Source organism: Notamacropus eugenii, chromosome 5 (genome assembly GCF_028372415.1).
Source record: "Notamacropus eugenii isolate mMacEug1 chromosome 5, mMacEug1.pri_v2, whole genome shotgun sequence".
NCBI lineage: Eukaryota > Metazoa > Chordata > Mammalia > Diprotodontia > Macropodidae > Notamacropus > Notamacropus eugenii.
The window spans coordinates 58,837,584-58,857,429 of NC_092876.1; the positions used below are offsets into that span (position 1 = coordinate 58,837,584).

A 19,846-nucleotide genomic window follows, 5' to 3' on the forward strand; every position below is an offset into this window, starting at 1 on the left:
AGGCTAGTTCAATATGATGTAGGGCCCTGAGAGTCTCCCAGCTTTCTAAAAGAAAAAGAAAAGCCCAGGACAAATCACAAATTCCAGCTTCAGACAGTGGAACCACATGTAAAGTCACTGGTCACAGAAGCCTGGGGGATAAGTAATGAAATCCTTAGCACTTTAGTGAGGGAGGGCCCTCCTTGCACAGAGCATGAAACTTCTGTCACTCACATCACAGCCATGTGTGGGCCTCTAAAGAGCCACCAATAGTAAGATAGCAAGACCAAAGCCACCCCAACCCCGCCACTTGGGAGACCAACAAAGCCAGAGGAAATCTCAGAAGGCTCCATACTACCTTTTTCCTCTAGGAGAAATAGTATCTCCTGAACCTTGTATGATACCTAAGGAATGTCAGTGTCATAGCTCAACAGATCTGGAAGATCTTAATATCATTTTGTCTAACCCTTTGAATTTTACAGATGAAGAAACTGAGTCCCAGAGAAGCAAAATAATTCATTTGAAAGTGAGAATTAAAGGAGAGGTGAAATACCTTGGTGATGAGGTTGCCAACATAGGGCAGGACTCCCCGAGCTGCCAGGTAGACCTTCCAGTGTGCTGGTTTGATTAGCTTCTGGTAGAGTGCCAAGTATTCAGCTGCACACTCTCCAGCAATACTCAACTCATCCAGGTAACTGGTACAGGGACACAAAGAAATTATAACTCAGCAACTGAAACAGGCCCAAACATCTAGGCAGAAAGTAGAATAAGGAGCCAACACCCAAGTGCAACAAACCATTTGCATCAATATTCAATTAAATATTATAAAGCACAAAAAACCCAACTAGGCCAGAATTTAGGTAGCAGAAACACAAAGTGTGTACTTCATCTCCCCTCAGCCTATATGGGCCTCTCAGGAATTTCTTGGGAACCCCGATGCCTTCCAATGCAAAGAAGATGGAAAACTAGAGAAGCATGGGCTCCCAGTGCCCCTGCCCAGCTCTCTATTGTACCTGGTGAGGAGGTCAAGGACCTGCTGTTTACGGCTAGGAATGGTTGCCAGAGCCTCCACGATGGTGCAGGCTGCCTGACGGGCCGCTTGGGTTGCTGGAGTGAACAGCACCTGAAAGAGCATGAGGGAGGCAAGATGTCATTAACTGGATTTGGTTGTAGTTCTCCCCCTCACTCCCTGGTTAACACTGCCAACTACTCCATCCCAAGGAGAAATCCTTTGGTCAGACTTCTTGGAGAAGGGTGAACCTGACATTCACACCGGAGTCTCAATATTCCAAACCCAGAGGAAGGAGGCATAAGGGAGCGAATGAACCAGAAGGAGATTCTGGCCTAGTAGAGTTAGATCTTTGTTAATTAGCTTGCAAGACAATAGTAAGATGCCTGAATTTTAACAGATTTCAAAGGTATTATCCTTGGAAAAGTCTTATGAGCCCCTTTGTTTTAGAAGAAACAATTAGTTTTCTGCTGAAGTTTTCATTTAATGGAACTGTCCTCACAGTATGGACTATTTGGTTTTAATGTATTAATTATATGCTTTTTTGAAATACTGTGGAGGGAAGGAAATGAAAAAGGAAGAGGAGGAAGAAGAGAGGGATGCAGAAGGGAAGACAAGAGATCAGAGAGAAAGGAGCAAGAAGGGGCGAAGGAATGTGAGAGTAGAGGAAGGACAAGGGGACAGAGAAAAGAAGAAGGAGAGTGGAGAGGTGGGAGAGAAGTGCATGGGAGGGGATGGAGGAAGGGTAAAGGAGACAGGAGAAGAAGGGAGTATGCTTTGGGTTCTGAAGTTTAGCCACATGAGCAGGAGAGGTGAAGTGAGCAGATAACAGACTACCAAGATTGGTAAGTGGACAAGAGAGAGGAAGGAAAGAGAGATTTTGCTCTGCCCAGGCTCACCACCATCTATTTAACAGGAACATTAAGCCCTACTGGATCCTGATTGGAAAGGCACAGGAGAAAGAGTAAAAGCAGCTGGAGTGAGAAGGGGGAGACGACATCTCTGCAAAGCCTAATGGTGGTTCAGTCCCTCTCTGTGTTATTCCCAGGGCTCTGCATCTCAGAAAAAATGCTCTCTCACCTGCCGAAGCCAGTTGTTGTGACCCAATTTGAGATCCAAGGGGGAGGTCCTCTTCCCCCGGCGGCTCATGTACTGTTTCCACCTCCACACATATTTCTCCATCAAGTAGAGCTGCCGAAGTTCAGACCTAGTAGAGGATTTCCCATTGGAATCAATACCTGGAATGCGGAAGGAAGAATGAGGAAAACAAGGCAGTTTGAATAAAAGTGGTGAGAGTAAGAAACCACAGGTCTATCAGTTTTGTGGGTGAAGTCTTCCTCAATTAGACTGAGCTCCTGGAAGGCAGGGACTATTTTTATCTTTCTTTATCCACTTAACTGGGCACATAGTAAACAATAAATGTTTGCTGACTGCATGGTTAAATGCCTTCTAGATCTTAAAGCATCATACAAATATGAATTGCTGTCTACATTGTCATTAGATTCAGCTTTTATCATGGCTGCCAGTCTTTTTTCTTTTAAAATTAAAAAATTGCATTGTTATTATGACTTTATCAATAAATAGCATTATTCCAATATACAGGGAAGAACAAAAAAGAGACTGGATAAAAAATTATGACCTTAGGTTCCATAAAGTTTATTTTTCAAAAGCATATGTTAAATTTGACATGGGAGGAATAAAACTGCCCTACGTGCATCTCCTTCCTTCTGTATCTTTATGTTTTATAAACAGCCTTTTCTGTTTTTTCTAATTCATTTTTTTTTCTATTCCCAAGCTTTGTAAAGAGAAAGGCACACCTCTAGTGGGAAGGCACTTTTTCCAGGCCTCATAGGATGCTTTCGGGTCTCGCTTGAGCCACAGTTGAGCCTGGGCATGGATCTCATTGCAGTATGGCTTAACTGTGGTGAGAGCTTCAACAGGAACATCCTACGAGAGAGAGAAACAAGATGAGAGTTTTCCAAGAAACCTGAGACTCCACAGCAAGAAGGCCAGAGCAACCATACTTGTGCTGCCAAGTTCTCTCAATACTCCTACTTAGTAGCAATAGCTCCAGAATTTATTTAGGCTTCCTGACTCACCACTGTGTAGTAAGATGCTGACTGCTTACTAGAACAGCAACAAATCATTCTTGAAAGGAAAGCACAGAAATACTCAAGCACAGCTACAGTATCTTGATCATAAATTTTCCCTTTGATTTTAAGTCTTGGGAGCATTTTGGAGCTCATCTTCCCCTACTTTTCTAACTCTGAATATAAACTTCCTCACCACATAAGTCTTCAAATGTCCAGGAAATGAATTTTCCCCCTAGCATTGTCTCAAGTCCCTGAAGCTTAGAAATGTCATACGCAGAGGCCTAAGACTGCAGCCCTTAGTACCGACCCACCTACGTCTGCTGCTTATTTGCAGATCACAACTTCATTTGGAAGAGTGTCCAGGCCTTCATGTAATTTAAGCAAACTATTCTCAAGAGTTAGAACTCTCCACAGGAGGTCTTCAAGCAAAGTCAGTCAGTGAGCTGTCAACAAGCACTTACTAAGCATATTACTATGTGCCGGGCACCGTGCTAAGGATACCAAAAAGGGCAAAAACAATTTCTACCCTCAAGGGGCTCCCAGTCTAAAGGGGAGACAGCTCGCAAACAACTACATACTATACAAAATATAGACAGGGTAAGAACTAGCTTGTCAATAGTGCTTTAAGATCTGTGAAGCAGTTTATAAACATTATTTCACAACAACCCTGGGAGGGAGGTGCTATTAGGACTCCCAGTTTACAAGAGAAGAAAATGAGGCAGGTAGAGGAGTCTTCCTGAGTGCAGGCCAGCACTGTATTCATAGCACCACCTCGACGCCTGACTGTGAGTATTCTCAGAGGGAAGGTACCAGCATTAAGAGAGATTTGGAAGGATTTCTTACACAAGGTAGGATTGTGGCAGAGGTAGAGATGAGAAGGAAGAGCACTCTAAATGGAGGACAATGAAAACGGCTCTCGAGTGGCAAAGAGGACAGTGTCATTTAGGTGGCACAGTGGATTGAGTGCTGAACCTGGATTAGGAAGACCTGAGTTCAAATGTGGCACTGAGTACTTACAAGTTGTGACCCCAGATAAGTTACTTAACCTTTTTCTGCCTCAGTTTCCTCACCTATAAAATGGGGGTGATAACAGCACCTACCTCCCATGGTTGTTGTGAGGATCAAAGGAGACAGTACTTGTAAAGCACCTGGCACATAGTAGACACTGTAAATGCTTATTCCTTCCTTCTATTTCCACTGGAGAGTATATGGAGGGAAGAAAAGGATCAGACTGGAAAGGCTGGAAGAGGCCCCACTGTGAAGGGTTTTAGGTGCCAGAGAGGGTTTTGCATTTGTTGCTAGAGGTAAGAGGGAGCCACTGGAGCTTACTGATTAGGGGGTGACATGGTCAGACCTGTACTTTGGTGTCTGACAGACTGCAGTGGGGAGAGAAGTGAGCCAGACAGAGTCCCAGCAGGCTACTACAATAGCCTAGACATGAGGTGATGAGGGTCTGAACCAGGGTGGTGGCAGTATCAGAGAAAAGGGGGCGTTTTTGAGAGATGGTGCCAAGGTGAAGTCTACAGGTCTTGGCAGAAGTTGGACCTGAGGGGCGAGAGTAAGGAGTCCAGGATGGCTCCTAGGCTGTGAGCCTGAGGGAGAAGGCTGGTATTGCCCTCTACTGTAACAGGGAAGATAGGAGGGGTGGTGTGTTTGTGGGGAAAGATGATAATTTCTGTTTGGACATGTTGAGTTTGAGATGTCTACTGGAGATTTAAGACTGGAGGTCAGGAGTGCATTAGGGGCAGGACAGGTAGACCTGAGTACTTGTTAGATGTGTTTTTGAGAGGAGTCTTCGTCAGGGCTTTTGGCTTTAGAGGTACTTTCTAGCCCTGAGATTCTATGATAAAAATACCCAACCTGCCAGTTCTGTGATGGTTCTAAGCTCCTCCCTTTCAACTCTCTGAATCCTCCCATCAGTTGTCCTTGCATGTTAGTTTGTGTAAGCCTATCTCATCTACACCTGCCTTCAAAATCCCCAGAATCACCCCACTGCCCTCCTGTGGTCCCAACCTCCAGAGGTCTGTCACTCCAGTTTTGATGACATGTTCAACAAAGAAAGAATGAAAAACCAAGTCAGATTTGTGAGGTATTTCTGACAGATGCTCCACTGATCTGTATCATGCCTAATCTGAGGGTGTTTCAAGTTTCAGAAGGCAAGTAACTTCTGAACATTAATGAATTTCAGATGAGCACTGGTAGGTCAAAAGTCTGTGCTTCAGTGGGCAAAGGGAAAAAACAAAACAAAACACCTAAGGTGCAGTCTTGGGCACAAAGTCCATGAAACCCTGAGCTGTTTGTCCAAGGGCTAGATTTTAAACACTCCCTTTCTCCATGGGAGACAAAGCAAGACAGTGAGAGGCAGCAGGCCTGTTTTGGCCATCAGAAGCCCCCAAGGAGTAGCAGCTACTGGAGCCTGGCACCTTGGCTTGGCTTTGCTGGCTGGGGGTCCACTGAGTGCCCATGAAATACCTTGTTTTTCTTGCTGGTTGGAGCAGGTGGCTTAATCAGCTTCTGCAGGATCCGGAGGCACATGAGGGTAATGTTCTCCACAACAACAGGTGTTTTGATGTTTACAGCCATGAGGAAAAGACTGAGAGCTGATATGGAGGAGGCAGAGGCCTAGAGTCACTCCCACAGCCCAGGGAGTGCCCCAAGTCCTAGCAGACCTCGCTTCTCCACAGCCTCTGTCCTGCAAAGCCCCTGCCCCTGAAATGCCTGCCCTAATGCCCAACTCCCTGGACTCACCACAGCGCAAGCGAAGTTCCCAGCAGCTATCCTCCTTCGAGATGGAGTCCGTCAGTAAGAGCATTTCATACTGAAGGCTGCTTGCCTGCAAGATCAAGGGGAAGAGAGAAATCCAGAATGCTCACAAGACTGGCTATGACCTTTCATCTTTGAAAGTGTCACTGGAAAAGATGTGGTCGCAGGTATCTCAAGGCTTGGTGGGTGAGCCCAGAGGAATGTCTTGGAGTTATAACAGTTATGACCACTTACACTTACAAAGAGCCTTCCTCATTACAACCCTGGCCAAGAAGGGTAAGCTGCTCGTCCATGATCATGCAGCTGGTGAAATGTCATTGACAGGATTTGAATCTAAGTATCCTGATTCCAAGACCTATGTTCTTTTTTCCTCTCATAGCAGAGACAACAAAGGCACAAAAGTGACGTGGAGCAAATGCTGCACATCCACGGGCCCAGGTGCTGATGTGCCACTGACCAGCACCCTGAGGTTGGTCTTAGCATAGGAATGGCAAGGTTGGGAACTAAGAAGAGCAAGAGGGCTCTTTTGCTTCTCAAACACCACAATGAAACTGGGTGGAGGGGGACAGAAGAAGAGCAGGGTGTAAGAGCATGTGAGATGACACCTCGGGGGACAGAGGAGCAATGAGGAGACACTGCTTCCCTCACCAGATCAGGGTTGGCCCAATGGCCTTTCAGAGCTGCTGAGACCTTGCCAATGATCAGGTCGTTCATTTGCTGAGTTGCTTCTGCGTTATCCCTAGGAAAAGCAAGAAAAAGACAGTTATTAAACTCACTAATGGCTGTGATTCCCCCGTTTAGGGGCAGCCTGGGTACACCGGGCTTAAACTTCCCTAACTAGAGAGGTTTCAGTCTCCGAGAGGACCTAGAGGCTTGACATAATTTTGGTGACAGAAGCAAAAGATACTAAGAGAAAGAATCTAGGACAAGCACCTTTTCTGGCCACCGCTCCTCCTCCATTGAGAGAACAGCAACACCAGCACCAACACAGCAGCGCATTCTCACAGCACACATGTCCTTTACACCTCAGCTTCCTATGCACACTGCATCTCCCCTTCACCTTGACTCTCTGCCTTTGTGGGAGCACCTCTGCAAAGAGCTCTCTCTCAACTACTACTTCCTCTTCTAACCTCTTGTCAGGACTCCCCTTGACAACAACGCCATCTGACAAACATGCTACAATTACTAGGTATTGTTTGTTTTTCATTTTCGAAGGACCAGTGACACCACGGATTTCTTGACCTGCAGGTGAATAGGATTTAAGTGAGGCAGAGCTGCACAAAGCCTTGCTTTCTCTTCCTGAATCACTGATGTCCAGCGACACAGCAAAAGTCAGGATGACTGGCCATGGCCCAGCATGCAGCGGATGACCTCGGCATGTTTGATGTCTGACCAAGCTCTGAGTGCTCCACAATTCCTGCTTCAGCCACCTTCAGGGTCATTGGAACAAACTGTTCTCATCCACCCATTATACTGCAGCAGTCTTCACATGCTTAGGACAGACACCCTCCTAACTCACAGACAGATTGGAGGCCTTGCTGTTTCCCCTCAATCTCATTTAGCCCATCTACTGAGATGGTTTTCCTGGAGCAGGGCCACTGCACATGCTTCATTTTTCTGGAGCCACAGGTAAGTTGGGTGGACCATGTGGACACCAAAGGTGGATGAGAAGCCTTGAGAAAGGTTTCCCATCAGAGGTGCTAGTCCTCTTGAACACTCATACACCCTGGCACTAGACCAGGCACTTGGGGATACCTAGTTCTACCAAACTATTGCTCAGAGGTGGCAAATCAAGAAGACTGAGAAGCTCCCAAAGGTCACTTAACCAATCTTTCCTCAGCACGTCATTCACTTATCAATCTCTACAATAAATCTATTTTCCACTCAAGTTCAACACAAATGCCATTTTCTCCAGAGTCTTTCCTGATTCCCAGTGTTCCCCTCCCCCTGCCCTAACCTCAGAAAGTGCTTTGAGCTCTACATTTCTAAAGCCTTCGTCCCACAACAGTATATATAACAGTTCTTTTTCTTACTAATCTATGAGCTCCATTGACAGCAGGGAATACGTGCAATCCAAACCATAGCCCCATGTAATGTTCTACAATAAACAGCTCCTTTGTGTTTCCTGCACAGCTATCTTGACTGTCACTACAGCAGAAACAAGAGAAAAAGGCTAAGCTGGGTCCTACCTGGTGAGGAGACACATGAGCTGGCGGACTTCCTCCCGCATGGAGGCTGCTCCCCTGCGCAGATTGTAATCAAAGAGCTCCCGGATGAGGCCCTGTGAGACTAGGATGTGGCGCAAGGCCGGGTTTGTGGCCAGGGCCCGGAGCAGCGTGATGCAGTGTTCTGTGACTGCGGAGGCACATCCATAGCACTTGGTGGAGGATGTGTGGCCACAGCCTAGGACCGATAAGGCTCGGTACTGGCTGGCGGTGAATGTCGGCTGCACTGTCGTCCTCGATGACTTGGTAGCTGCCTCCCTCTGCTGCAAATCATACTCCAGGAGCTCCTTTCGTGAAGCAAAGACTTTCTGGAGCCAAAAGGATAGGGAAGAAAGGAGGAGTCAATTATTGTCACATCAGAGAGAAGGAAGCATCCTGACAATTCACCTCAAAATCTAAACTGAGAAACCTTTTTTCTAGCCAGGTCTCCTATTTCAGGAGCTTCAGTCTTTGGCTCTAGTAAGTCAGAGCACCTTTGAGGTGCTAGAAAAATTTGGCTGTTAATATGTTTGTGACAGTCCAGAAAACCCTCTAGTTTTGGGGGGAGGAGAGACAAGGAGAGAATCACCCTTACTATGACAGGCTCTCTCTGCTCTAGGTATAACTCCTCCCTGGCCTGGCAACTGTGTCCTAAGAAGGGGAACAAACAAACTTTTTCCTTGAAAGGATTAACTAACTTTAAAAAAAATGTTTCCATGCTTTCCAGTATCTCCCCAATGTTATTATGTTGTTCATTATAATTTCACTGGTGCTGGGAATGGCCTCTTAATTCTGCCTCCCTGGTGAAGAGAGTTTTCCCATGCAGCTGGATAGAGTTGTCCTGAGTAGATGTCTCAAAGCATAATAATAACAGCAGTTTGAAAAAACCTGACTGGGGGGCAGGGGGTGTGCTCAGAGTCTAGCATTCCTAGGCATATCCCCTCCTGTGTTGCATGACTTTCCTTTTCTGGAATTTCTTATTCCCAGAGCCTTTCATGCTAGATGCTTCCTAGCTGGTCTCACTAACTGGCGCCTTGCTGCCTGTGGCATCAGAGGTAGAAAACCAATCAGACATGCTTGGCTGGAGGCCCCTCCTCCATAAAACATCTGGCCCTTGTCCACACTGGGGAGCAGCCAAGTTCTGTGGGATGGAACCCAGGGATGCTCACACCAAACTGGGGAAAGGAGAGCCACTAACATGACGGGTCAAAGGCAGGATTTGAACCCAGGTCATCTGGCTCTCTGGCCATCTCTTTATCTCCTACGCTACCTCTCTGTTAGTCTGGATAATTTAAAATTCATCCATGTCTTCTAAATGATCAGTTCTGTTGTCACAGACTTATTTTATAAACAGAAAAGCTAAGGTGCCAGGAGAAAAGCAGATATGACAAAGGCGGCATGAGCCCAATCCTGGTGACATGTGGGCTGGTGGTCTTATTCAATGCCCATCGTTGTGAATGTCCGCACAGAAAGATTTGCAAACAGAACTCATGAGCTACTCCATCCAGCACAGGGAATGGGTATTGACAGGCCAAGAGCTCTGAAAGGATACCAATCTCTGTGCTCAAACATCTGATTTCAGGGACCCCATTATACTTGGTTTCTAAGGATTATGAATTAGAATTGGAAGGGACCTCAGCTGTATCTGGTTCCACTCTCTTCTTTTTTTAAAAAAATTTTTTTTCTCATTTTTAAGTATAAAAAAACTGAGGCCCGGAGAGGACAGGCCTGTGCTCATGGTGTTATCCCGCAACAAGCCAGGAGTAGCCTTGAGAGCCACTGAAGCCCCTTGAAACTCTCTGGTCAGGATTCAAACCCCAGTCCTCTGACTCCACAGGCAGCATCCTGCCCCAGCTACCTGCCTTCCTCAACATGCTCACTCCACTCCCTGGGCAAGCTAGGGGGTAAAGGTCATCTCTCACAGGAAAGTAAGTGCCCAGGATCCTCCAGCTGGTTTGGTCTAGGGCAAAACCAGGGTTTGGGTTCATAAATAAGGGCTGCTGGGATGCTTAAACATCATCAGTGTTACCAGGAAGTCCCCCAAGTTTTCATACCTGTATGATCTTGGAGAGTTCGTCAAAAGAGTTCTTACAGTCTCCGCAGTACTCCTGAGCCAACTGTAGGATGTATCGATTTACGCTGGCTGATGTGGAGCTGATCCCTCCTGCACTACCTGAATCATCCTAGAACCCAGAAAGGGAAGTTAGTCAGCAGCATTCTCCCTCAAGGGAATGTACACATCTGGAAGCTCTTAGCACATGAGTCAACCCTCTCTGATTCCCTCCCAATAATGCCCCTAAACTTAGCTGGGCATTACCTGGGGCTTTTCAGGAGCTGCCTCATTCACTTTGCAGAGCAGATTTTCCAGCTGTGGCCTGTGTCCCATTAGCTGGTGATATACTCGGTCAGCTTTATCCAGGAGGGTGTTGATGTTGGTCACAGCCTAGGGATGAGAGGAGGCAAGAGACTGGGTTAGAATTAGTCTAACTTTTCCACACAAAATGAAAGGATGTCATCAAACCCATTAATGGTCATCCAGCCTTTATTTAAAGCTCTCCACTGATGAGTGGAACCCTACTTCCTAAATCAGCCTGCTCTTGAAAAACTCTAACAGGGAGGAAGCTTTTTCTTAGATCGTTTAATTCTGCCTTTTTCTGCAACTTCTTAATTCTGCAACTTCTACCTAATGCTCCTAAGCTCTGTCCCTAAGGCCCAGGCAGAACTAATCTAATCCCTATTCCAGAGGGCAGTTTCTCCAACACACTTGTGGACAGTTATCATTTCCCCTCTAAGGTTTCTCTTCTACAGAGTAAATATCTCTCATTTCTTCAACTAAGCTTCATGAGGCTATAACTAGAAGCACTATGCCATCCTGGGTGCCAGCTTCTGGGTGCTCTCCAGCTAACTGGCATTCTTTCTAAAACACAGTGCTCAGAGATGAATACTCTAAAGGTATCTAGTCTGACCAGACAGAGCATATATAATGGGACCATCCTCTCCCTTGTTCTGAATGAAACCTGAAATTATACTTGCTTTCTTGGCTTTCACAGCCATGGCAGCCAGAAAAGGCTTTTAGGTAATTAACCCACTTATCCATCCTGTTTTTTTAAGCTGACTCAATGTTCTAGGTATGTCTAGGCCTAGAATACTGAATTCTTACTTTGTCCTAGAGTATGTGAACTCTCCTCAGCTTTGCATTATTTGTCAGTCTGATAAGTGTGTCTTCAAAGTTTTCCTTCAGAGCCAATGATATAAATGCTCCAAGGTCAAGCACAGACTAGTGGCCTACAAGACTGCCTCGAACCATGAATGAATCAAGGTTTGGTCATCCAAGCAGTTCTAAATCCACCAAATGGTACTGTATCTCCATCTTTTCCATTAAAATAATATGAGAAGTTTTATCAGATGCTTCACTAAAATAGAGATAGGCCACACGTAAGGCATTTCAGTCCTGTCAACCAACCAATAAGCATTAAGCTCCTACAATGTGCCAGACAGTGTGCTACATGCTAGGGCTACAGAAAGAGGCAGAAAGTCCCTGACCTCAAGGAGCTCACAATATGATGGGTGATACAAGAAGCAAATAAATATGTACAAATAAGAAATGAATAACTCGGAAGACACTAGAATTAAGAAAGGTTGGAAAATCCCTATAAAAGATGGGATTTTAGCTGGCACTTGGAAGAAAGTCAGGAGACACAGATGAGGAAGAAGAGCACTCTAGGAATGAAGGGCAACCAGAGGAAATGTTCAGAGTCAAAAGAGATGGTCTTGTTAATGGAATAGCAAGGAGGCCAGACAAAAATGGAAACAAAGATCAACTGCAATGACCCATTTTTGACTGTGTTCTCTTTACAAGTTTCTTTTTTCCTTCTCAGTGTAACTGGGAGGATTTTGTGTCTTCAGAACTGCATTCTTAAGTGCTTATCCATCTTGGATTGACTACCCCTATAAATTTTAGGCCATAAGGATAGAATGACCCATCCCTCATTCTTAACTCTCTGAAGTTCACTCTTCTACAATCTAAGGTACCTATCAGATTACACACAGATTCTCTTTTCTCCTCTAATCCAAACTCTAAGATAGAGTGGTAATTTTCTCCCAAGGTTTCTTTCATTACCACACCAACATCCAAGTTTTTTGGTGAGAATTAGATCCAAGATAGAATTTCCACTTGTTGGTGTATCCATTTTTAGGGTCTTGAGGGCCTTGCCTTCTGAGTCACTTTCTCTGCCAAAACTTAAGCATCACCTGGTCTTTTCAACTACCTTGAACTGAATCCTTTATGTGTTTTCTTCCCCAATTAGAGTGTGATCTTCTTGAGAGCAAGACACTGTATCCCCAACACTTAGCAAAATGTTGGCACATAGCAAATGCTTAAATGTTTTTCTATTCTAATCATTAAAGCAAGTCAAGAAATTATTTGCCACTCTATTTTTGAGTTTCAATAGATGTCTAGATAATTGAAATTGCATTAATATATCCCGTCTCTAAGTCAGGCTCATAATCTGTTTCTGGCTTTTTTTTTTTTTATTAAACTTATCTATTTCCCTTCTGTTCATCTGATCTATGGTATCCTCCAATGACAATACTGCTGCTATCTTCACTCAAATGTTCTCTACCAGGCTTCCTGCCTCTGGGTCTTGCATCTGTCTCTTCATATAAGTATTCTTTCATTATATACAATGTTACTCTCAACCCTCCTTGACTGTGTGCCTTGGTGCTTTCAAATAAGAAATAGATTTCTTTTCAATGCCTCACTTCAGTCTCTCATCACACTGAGTGTTGGTGATTTCTGAGGTCAAATTTGCCTCTTTGCATCAGTATGTCTAGTTCATCTTTGTTGCTACCCATACTTTTTACATTTCTATACAGATATGAGGTTACTAATTACTGGTGCTCCTTTCATGCATTTTCCCCCTATGAACTTCTATCTATCTCCACTGCTATCCTTCCCACATCACAATTATTCTCTGTGGTACCTAAGTTGATGGATATACCTAGACAGTATTCTCATTGCCCTCTCTTTTCAGTTAAGAAAATTTTTTGATTAGATTTTTGATTAGATTTACAAGACTCCAGGCAAATAGTCTTACCAATTCTAATCAAGTGCACTTTACACTTGGCCAGGAGTCTGTCATTCCTATATTATAATCTGTGATCCAGAAATCATAGATCAGTAAACCCCATTCTCTGATGCCATATTCTTAGCATATCTTCACTTCCTTGAAATTTCATCTCTAAATTATTCTAGTAAATTTCCTCTATTCTCTGCTGCTTTAATTATGATTTCCTTCTGGCCTTGGGTTCAGAAAACCTGCAAAATTCAATCACACATTCTTCATGATTGCAACCAAAGTTGGGAAGGCCAAGAGGTTCATGTTTACCACATAGCAAAAGGGAGCCCCTACTGAAAATGCATGGCCAAAGATAGCTTTTGAATTTTCAAACCTCAGATTATCTTCCATATGAGATGTACCTCTTGGGTTACTGAAAGCCACCCTTACAAAATCCAAATCAAACCAGATGGGTCATTATTCTGACTTGTTTCACTCTATAAAATTTAAAACCTTGATAGTCTTTTCCCCCTCTCCTGAAGCTAATTAACAAAGGTTAATTACCCCAATAGCTACACCTGAAGTAAGATGACACAGTACTACTACTCTCAGCCTGGACCTGTCCTCACCTTCTTTCGGTCTTCTTCATTCTCAATGGGATCCACAGCACAGCAGGGCTTGGCATAAAGCATGAAATCAAAGCGAGCATATTTACAGAAACCACAGGCATTGCATAAGAAGGGATCTTTCTCATCATAGTTGATGGACCTAGAAAGCCAAGATAGTTAGATCAAAAGGGCAGCAAGGTTTGAGGAATAACCACAAGGTCAGGGATCATGTCAGATTTACTTTCTGAAACTCTAATATCAACCACTATAATGAGTTATCATCAGTTGTTAGAAGCAATAAGGAAGATCCTTGACAAATTCTTGAATTTGAATGAGATGGAGTATACCAGAGGTGCCAATCACACAGACTGCATTTGTTGTCCAAACCAAATTAAAATGTAACTGGGAAATATTTAACAAAATAAATGTGCAATAAGCCTTAGATAATGTTAATATGAGGTTTTCTACAGGGATGCTGGTTGGTGGTCCTCATTTCTATCTTGAGTTTGATACCACAGTCTTCTACTGGGCCTACTCAGAGTTTCCATAATTCCACTAACTTACAACAAATTGAAATCTGAGAGCAAGTATTAAGGAAAAAGTTCAAATTACTGAGTGTACCCAGATTCCACACTGTCCCATGAACCCCTTTCTGTCTCTCTCTCTCTCACCTGCACTTATGACACTGGTACACATTTTCCCCACAGTTGCCACAGACCCCAGGGTTAGCAGGAACAGAGGCACTGCATCTTGGGCACTGCAGGGTCTCTGTGGAAGCCTGGTAGTTTTCATAGAAGTCTGCAAACTCAATCATCAGATTGGAGGCCACAATGGGCAACGGCAGGTCAATCTTCACCTCTGTCTGCCCTGGGGTCAGCTGTACCTTCTTGGCTTTGTGCCAACGAGCTGGCCTAGGGAACAGAAGCTCCTGGTTAAGTGAGCAACAGAGGAAACTGAGATATCTCACCTCTAGCGCTATCAAGAGATAAGGGGAAAAAACTCACAAGCACTTAAGTAATTATCCCAAAGGAAGTAATTAAAGGGGGAGGATTACTAGACAGTGGATTCATTCATTTTACTAACAGCTTTACCCTTGAGAAAAAGTGAGACAGCCAAGGGATGCGCACGCATAGCAGACTTGGTACTTATTTACCTCAAGAAAACCCACAGGAGCGCGACACTCACAGACGCCACCGAACGGCAACGCCTCAGAGTCAGCAATGCTGAGACTAAAAGCCTCATGAGGTACATCTAACACAACGGACGGAACCAGATGACCCTGAGGTTTCACAATACTAAGACAGTAACTGCTCCCCCAATTGACTATTTCTCTCAGCCCCTATGAGGACACTCATTTTAGAGGACCGTAGCTAAATTGCTTTAGGGAAGCTAAGAAGCATGCCCTGGAATCTAGGCCACGTGCCAAGAATAGTAGCAAAAATAAGGACAATTAAAAAGAATTAACTCCACCATCCCCACATGTCCACCGTATTCCCCAACAGGATAGAAAATTACACCAGCTATCTTGAACAAGAGTTTCAAAAAACTGTGAATTTCTGCCCTCAGGCCACCAGTGCTGCCTTCTGGTATCAGAGTTCAAGCAAAAATCTCTCAGCCTTGGTTCCCAGGAATATCCTTCTAAAGCAATGTGGCCCACTCTCTCCTCTCCTGCCCATCTTTCTCAGCAGCTCCACATACAGGGTGGCAGTATATCCCACACTGTTAACAACATGGGACCTTCTTGGCCTCTGGGCCTAAGCACAGAGCCTGATATCTCACCAGAACAAGATTCAATTCTACAAAATCCACAACTCCTTTTCCTTACAGTTCTTTCATTTTCACTCTTCCTGACTCATCTGTATTGCCCTGAATCTAAACTCAAACAGAAGCAGGAATGCCCAAGGTTGTGTTACCTGACATGAGATAGAGTAGAAAAAGTTTAGGCAGAAACTGAAGAAATCTATAATGGACAAATTCAGGGAGAAGACTTCCTATTGGTGTACAAAAGAACTACAGTGCTAATAGAGCAGAATGCCCCATGAAGTCAACAAAGTGATTGATCCTCTTGCCAACCTTTTCTACAAATCATCCACCTACCAAATCAGGTTTTCATATTAACCGTTAAAAGACAAAAAGTCAAAATGAAATGAGGAGAGGAATGTACTGATATATCTTCTAAAGGATAAGAATTTACAGAAGGCTGGCCCTTGATAAACCACAATGGAAGGCATGTTTCTTTTAAGATCTGAGCACGCCATCCATATCCCTTGAGCCAAACAGCTGGCAAGTTCAAACAGAGTAGGGTGTAGATTACTGTCATCAAAACCAAAATCTTTAAGTGGATCTCCCACATCTACCACATCCCCCAGTCTCTTCCCAAACCTGAAAATTCATACTTATTTTTCAGCTCCACGATGGCCTGCACTGTTCGGTTGTTGTAATATAGATTAATGGTTCGCACCATCTTGGTCCGCTTCAGGTCCCCAATCTTCACTGTCACTTTGCTGATGGTATGGCTGCCAATGAGCTTCACCACCTGCTGAGTGGTGGTGTAACGGGTATCCACTTTGATGGAAGAGAGCTTGATATACTAAAAACAGAGAATGGGAGGCTATGAGGATAGTGGGTCACCCAGTGTCTTTCTAAGGCTATTCCCAAACAGTCCACGAATACATTCTACTTTAGATTACAAATTCATTAAAGATATTGTGGGGTAACGAAACAAACTTGAAGACAGGACATGACAAACAAACTTGAAGATAGGAGACCTGAGTTCTAATGTAGGCTTTTACAGGTTGTGTAAACTTGGGTAAATCATTTCACATCTATACCTAAGCTTCCTTATTTGCAAATGGAGATATCTGCATCACCCACCTCATAAAGCTGCTGTAAGGAAAATGTATTATGAACCATAAGCATTGCAGAAAAAGAAGCTATGAACAAGAATCAGGTTAGGTCTGTATTCTATAGTCTGGGTATCTACTCCTTGCATTTTCTTATCAGAATTGGAACAATAGCCTATTCTACATTTATTATTTTCTAAAAACACAACAAACACTGCAGGGTCCTCCATGGTAGAGCCCATCACTTACACAGAATGGCACTTCTGGGTTGTTACACACCAAGCAGGGATCACTCTCTAGGTAATAACCATCGAACTCCACCAAACCGGACAGAGTGCTAGGGAAAAAAGCCAGGCCACAGGTGAGGAAATCTTCATTTCTAGGATCACTGAGCTTCTCACAGGAAATACTAAAAATGTCTTGAATCACCAGTCCTGCTCACAGCCCTGTATTACTGAGGGCACACAGAAAAATGAAAAGGTTCTTTCTCCTAGTGTCTGGATACCATAGGGAGAAACTTCCAACCTAATTCTGAAGATAGTAACTTTCCACAGAAAAGAAGCACTATCTTCCAGGATGCAAACTCAATTGTTTTTATCACTTTCCTTTCCCAGGCATAAGGAATTTATACTATTTTATACAGAATCGGACTCTATGGTGATGATACAAGAACTGTCATTAACTTCAAAATGACTTCTTTCTTCATAGTGATCCAAGACTGTTCTAAGTTCTATGGTTCTTCTAGCTACATCAGATTTCACATGAGATTTGGTGGTAAATCAAATCCACTCTTCCTTGAAGAACAACTAAATCCAAAATTTCAAGGATAACAATAGATCTCACTTTCCTTGAGAACCTTCCAGGTTAAATAAAGAAAATTATGGAAGTCTATTTCAAAGCCCAAATGACAATCATGACACACCTTTCTTCATTGTTATTAATGTAAGTATATACTCATCTCATTTATTATTGTGTTAGCTGAAATCTCCCTAAGATTAAGGGCCTCTAACCCTTTGTCTAAGCTCAGCCCATCAACTATTTCACCCCCTAATATCTGGTGAAAACTCAACTGGTGCCTTAGCTCTTTCAAGAGGTAGGAAGCAAGACAAACTTACTTGTAGATGTTGGAGTTGGGATGATTGGTAAGAATATGGTTTTGGGTTCGGAGAATTTCTACAGCCTTCTGCGAGTATTCTTTCAACTGAAACACAAGTTAAGAAATGATCCTAGCATACCAACCAAAGTCTAAATGGAAGAAAACTTGCTTTGTTTTTCCCATTCAAGCTGGCCTGCTAGTATTTCTAAAGTTTTTTAGGTCTAGTGCTAAGGAAGCTAAGCGAAGTAGGGTTAATCCCTAGTTATTTCACTTGTTACAATTCCTTATGGTCTTAATGACAAGTTTAGCTTGATAACTTCCTAAGCACTGTAGTCTCTGCTCTGGAAAGTATCCCTGGTTCCAAAAGAAAAGCTGGGCAACAATGAGTTAACCATCCAGTGAGAAAACATTTCTAAGTGTCTAAGAGGTACATTTTTGAAAACAAATTAGAATCTGGTTCCACCCACCTGCTCTACGTCAAGTAACCTTAATGTAACTTATCTGCTACTATTTCATACACCTATGCTTCAAAGTCTAAAATTGGGTCTACTTGTCATGTACAGCCTCTGTATAAAAAATTGCTGGGAACATTTAATATTGAATATAAAAGTGATCTTCAATATAGGACTTCTGTCTAGGACTCGGACATAATTCCCTTACAAAGAGAGTAAAGTTAACGCCCCGCCCTGGAAGGAAGAGAAATGAAACAGTGCTTTGCCTCTCTGAAGTCTAAAGCTATAATGTTACCTTTTTCTCAGTCTGTGGGGTTTTCAATGAGAAATATCCCAGTAGGTCTACAAACTGAGCAGCCTTGCGGCCATAGGCTGGGAGTTCTGGCCAGATGGACCACATCAGGTCCAATAGGAGTTCCTGTTGCGATTTATTGGAGTTTCTGCAGACAAATGACAACTTAGGTTACTGAGCTAAAGAAAGCTCTAAGTTTTACCTACTCAGGTGGTTCAAAAACAACAAATTACACTTTTACTAAGTGCCCACTATGCATAAGACATGGTGCAAAGTACAGAGGATATACACATAAGACTCTATACAGTTCCTACACTCAAGGAGTGTATATTCTCCAAGAGTGGATACAACACAAGAACTGGACAAATTAATTACAATGTCGTGGGGAAAAAGAGATACAGACAAAGCACCCTAGGAAAATGTGAGGAGGAAAGACTATTTTAAGCTGGGTTGATTATGGAAGGTTTCAAGGAAGATAGAACATAGGAGCTGCTGAACCTCAAAGCAGCATGATATGGTGGAATCTGCTAGACCTGGAATTAGATAGAATTGGGTTCAAATCATACCTTGTACACTTACTAGGCTGCGTGTCCCTAGGCAAGTGACTTAATCTCTTACAGCCTCAGTTTCCTTAATTATAAAATCAGGAAAATAACAGCATCTAGTTCAGTGTTGTCAAGATGCTCAAATGAGATAATGCATCTAATATACTTCAAATGCTATCCACATGTCAGCTAGTAGTGTAAATGCAGTAACGTGTAAAAGGATTTGAACAAGTAGAGCTTGTTCCAGATGTGGCAAGCCAGCCTGGATGGAGATTAGAGAAGATAGGATGATACAGGAAGGAATCCAGCCTGGCTACAGAAAAGGCAGAGCTACTAAGTTCACGCTTTGCTTCTGTTTTCTTTACCAAGGAGAAGGATCTTTAGACTGGGAAAGACAGAATGAAAATGGCAACAAGATGTTGAAATCCAAGGAAAGAAAATACATGGATGTCTCCAGTGGGCCCTGGCCACCATGCACCAGACCCAGACAAACCACATCTCAGAATTTAAAGAACTTCCTGGTATGACTATTGAATCTTGTTCATCTTTGAAAAACTGTGTAGAGGAACCTCATGGCTAAAGAAGGACAAATGTTCTTATTCTCAAAAAAAAACCAGGGGGAAAGGGAGACTTGAAATGAATAAGGAATATGACTTGGATTCCTGGCAAGATCTTTAAACACACACTCTCTAAGGGACAGTTTACCAGCACTTAGAGAGTGATCACTGAGACAGCGTGGAGTCATTAAGAACAGATGAGAATAAATTGACCTCACTTCTTTATTGCATGGGCTTCCTAGACTTGTAAATCAGGAAGACACTGGAGACAAAGTGTACCTAGATTTCAGCTAAGCATTTTATTAAGTTTCTCATGATAACCTAAGGAGAAAAATGGAGAGATAAAGA

At 43.4% G+C, this 19,846-nt stretch overlaps 1 protein-coding gene across 4 annotated transcripts in view; it reads right to left on the reverse strand.

Annotated features, from left to right (window-relative positions):
* UBR4 (ubiquitin protein ligase E3 component n-recognin 4) overlaps window positions 1-19,846 on the reverse strand; it is a 142,563-nt gene that overhangs the window by 40,356 nt on the left and 82,361 nt on the right. For all 4 annotated transcript variants that reach the window (XM_072609096.1, XM_072609097.1, XM_072609095.1 and 1 more), the window contains 16 exons: window positions 18,400-18,544; window positions 17,672-17,757; window positions 16,806-16,893; window positions 16,110-16,303; window positions 14,385-14,624; window positions 13,735-13,873; window positions 10,366-10,491; window positions 10,103-10,231; window positions 8,034-8,377; window positions 6,493-6,583; window positions 5,830-5,914; window positions 5,554-5,681; window positions 2,806-2,935; window positions 2,069-2,226; window positions 993-1,102; window positions 533-674 (listed from right to left, as the gene is read on the reverse strand). In XM_072609096.1, coding sequence (XP_072465197.1) covers window positions 533-674; window positions 993-1,102; window positions 2,069-2,226; window positions 2,806-2,935; window positions 5,554-5,681; window positions 5,830-5,914; window positions 6,493-6,583; window positions 8,034-8,377; window positions 10,103-10,231; window positions 10,366-10,491; window positions 13,735-13,873; window positions 14,385-14,624; window positions 16,110-16,303; window positions 16,806-16,893; window positions 17,672-17,757; window positions 18,400-18,544 — 2,335 coding nt within the window. The remainder of the gene's footprint in view (window positions 1-532; window positions 675-992; window positions 1,103-2,068; window positions 2,227-2,805; window positions 2,936-5,553; window positions 5,682-5,829; window positions 5,915-6,492; window positions 6,584-8,033; window positions 8,378-10,102; window positions 10,232-10,365; window positions 10,492-13,734; window positions 13,874-14,384; window positions 14,625-16,109; window positions 16,304-16,805; window positions 16,894-17,671; window positions 17,758-18,399; window positions 18,545-19,846) is intronic.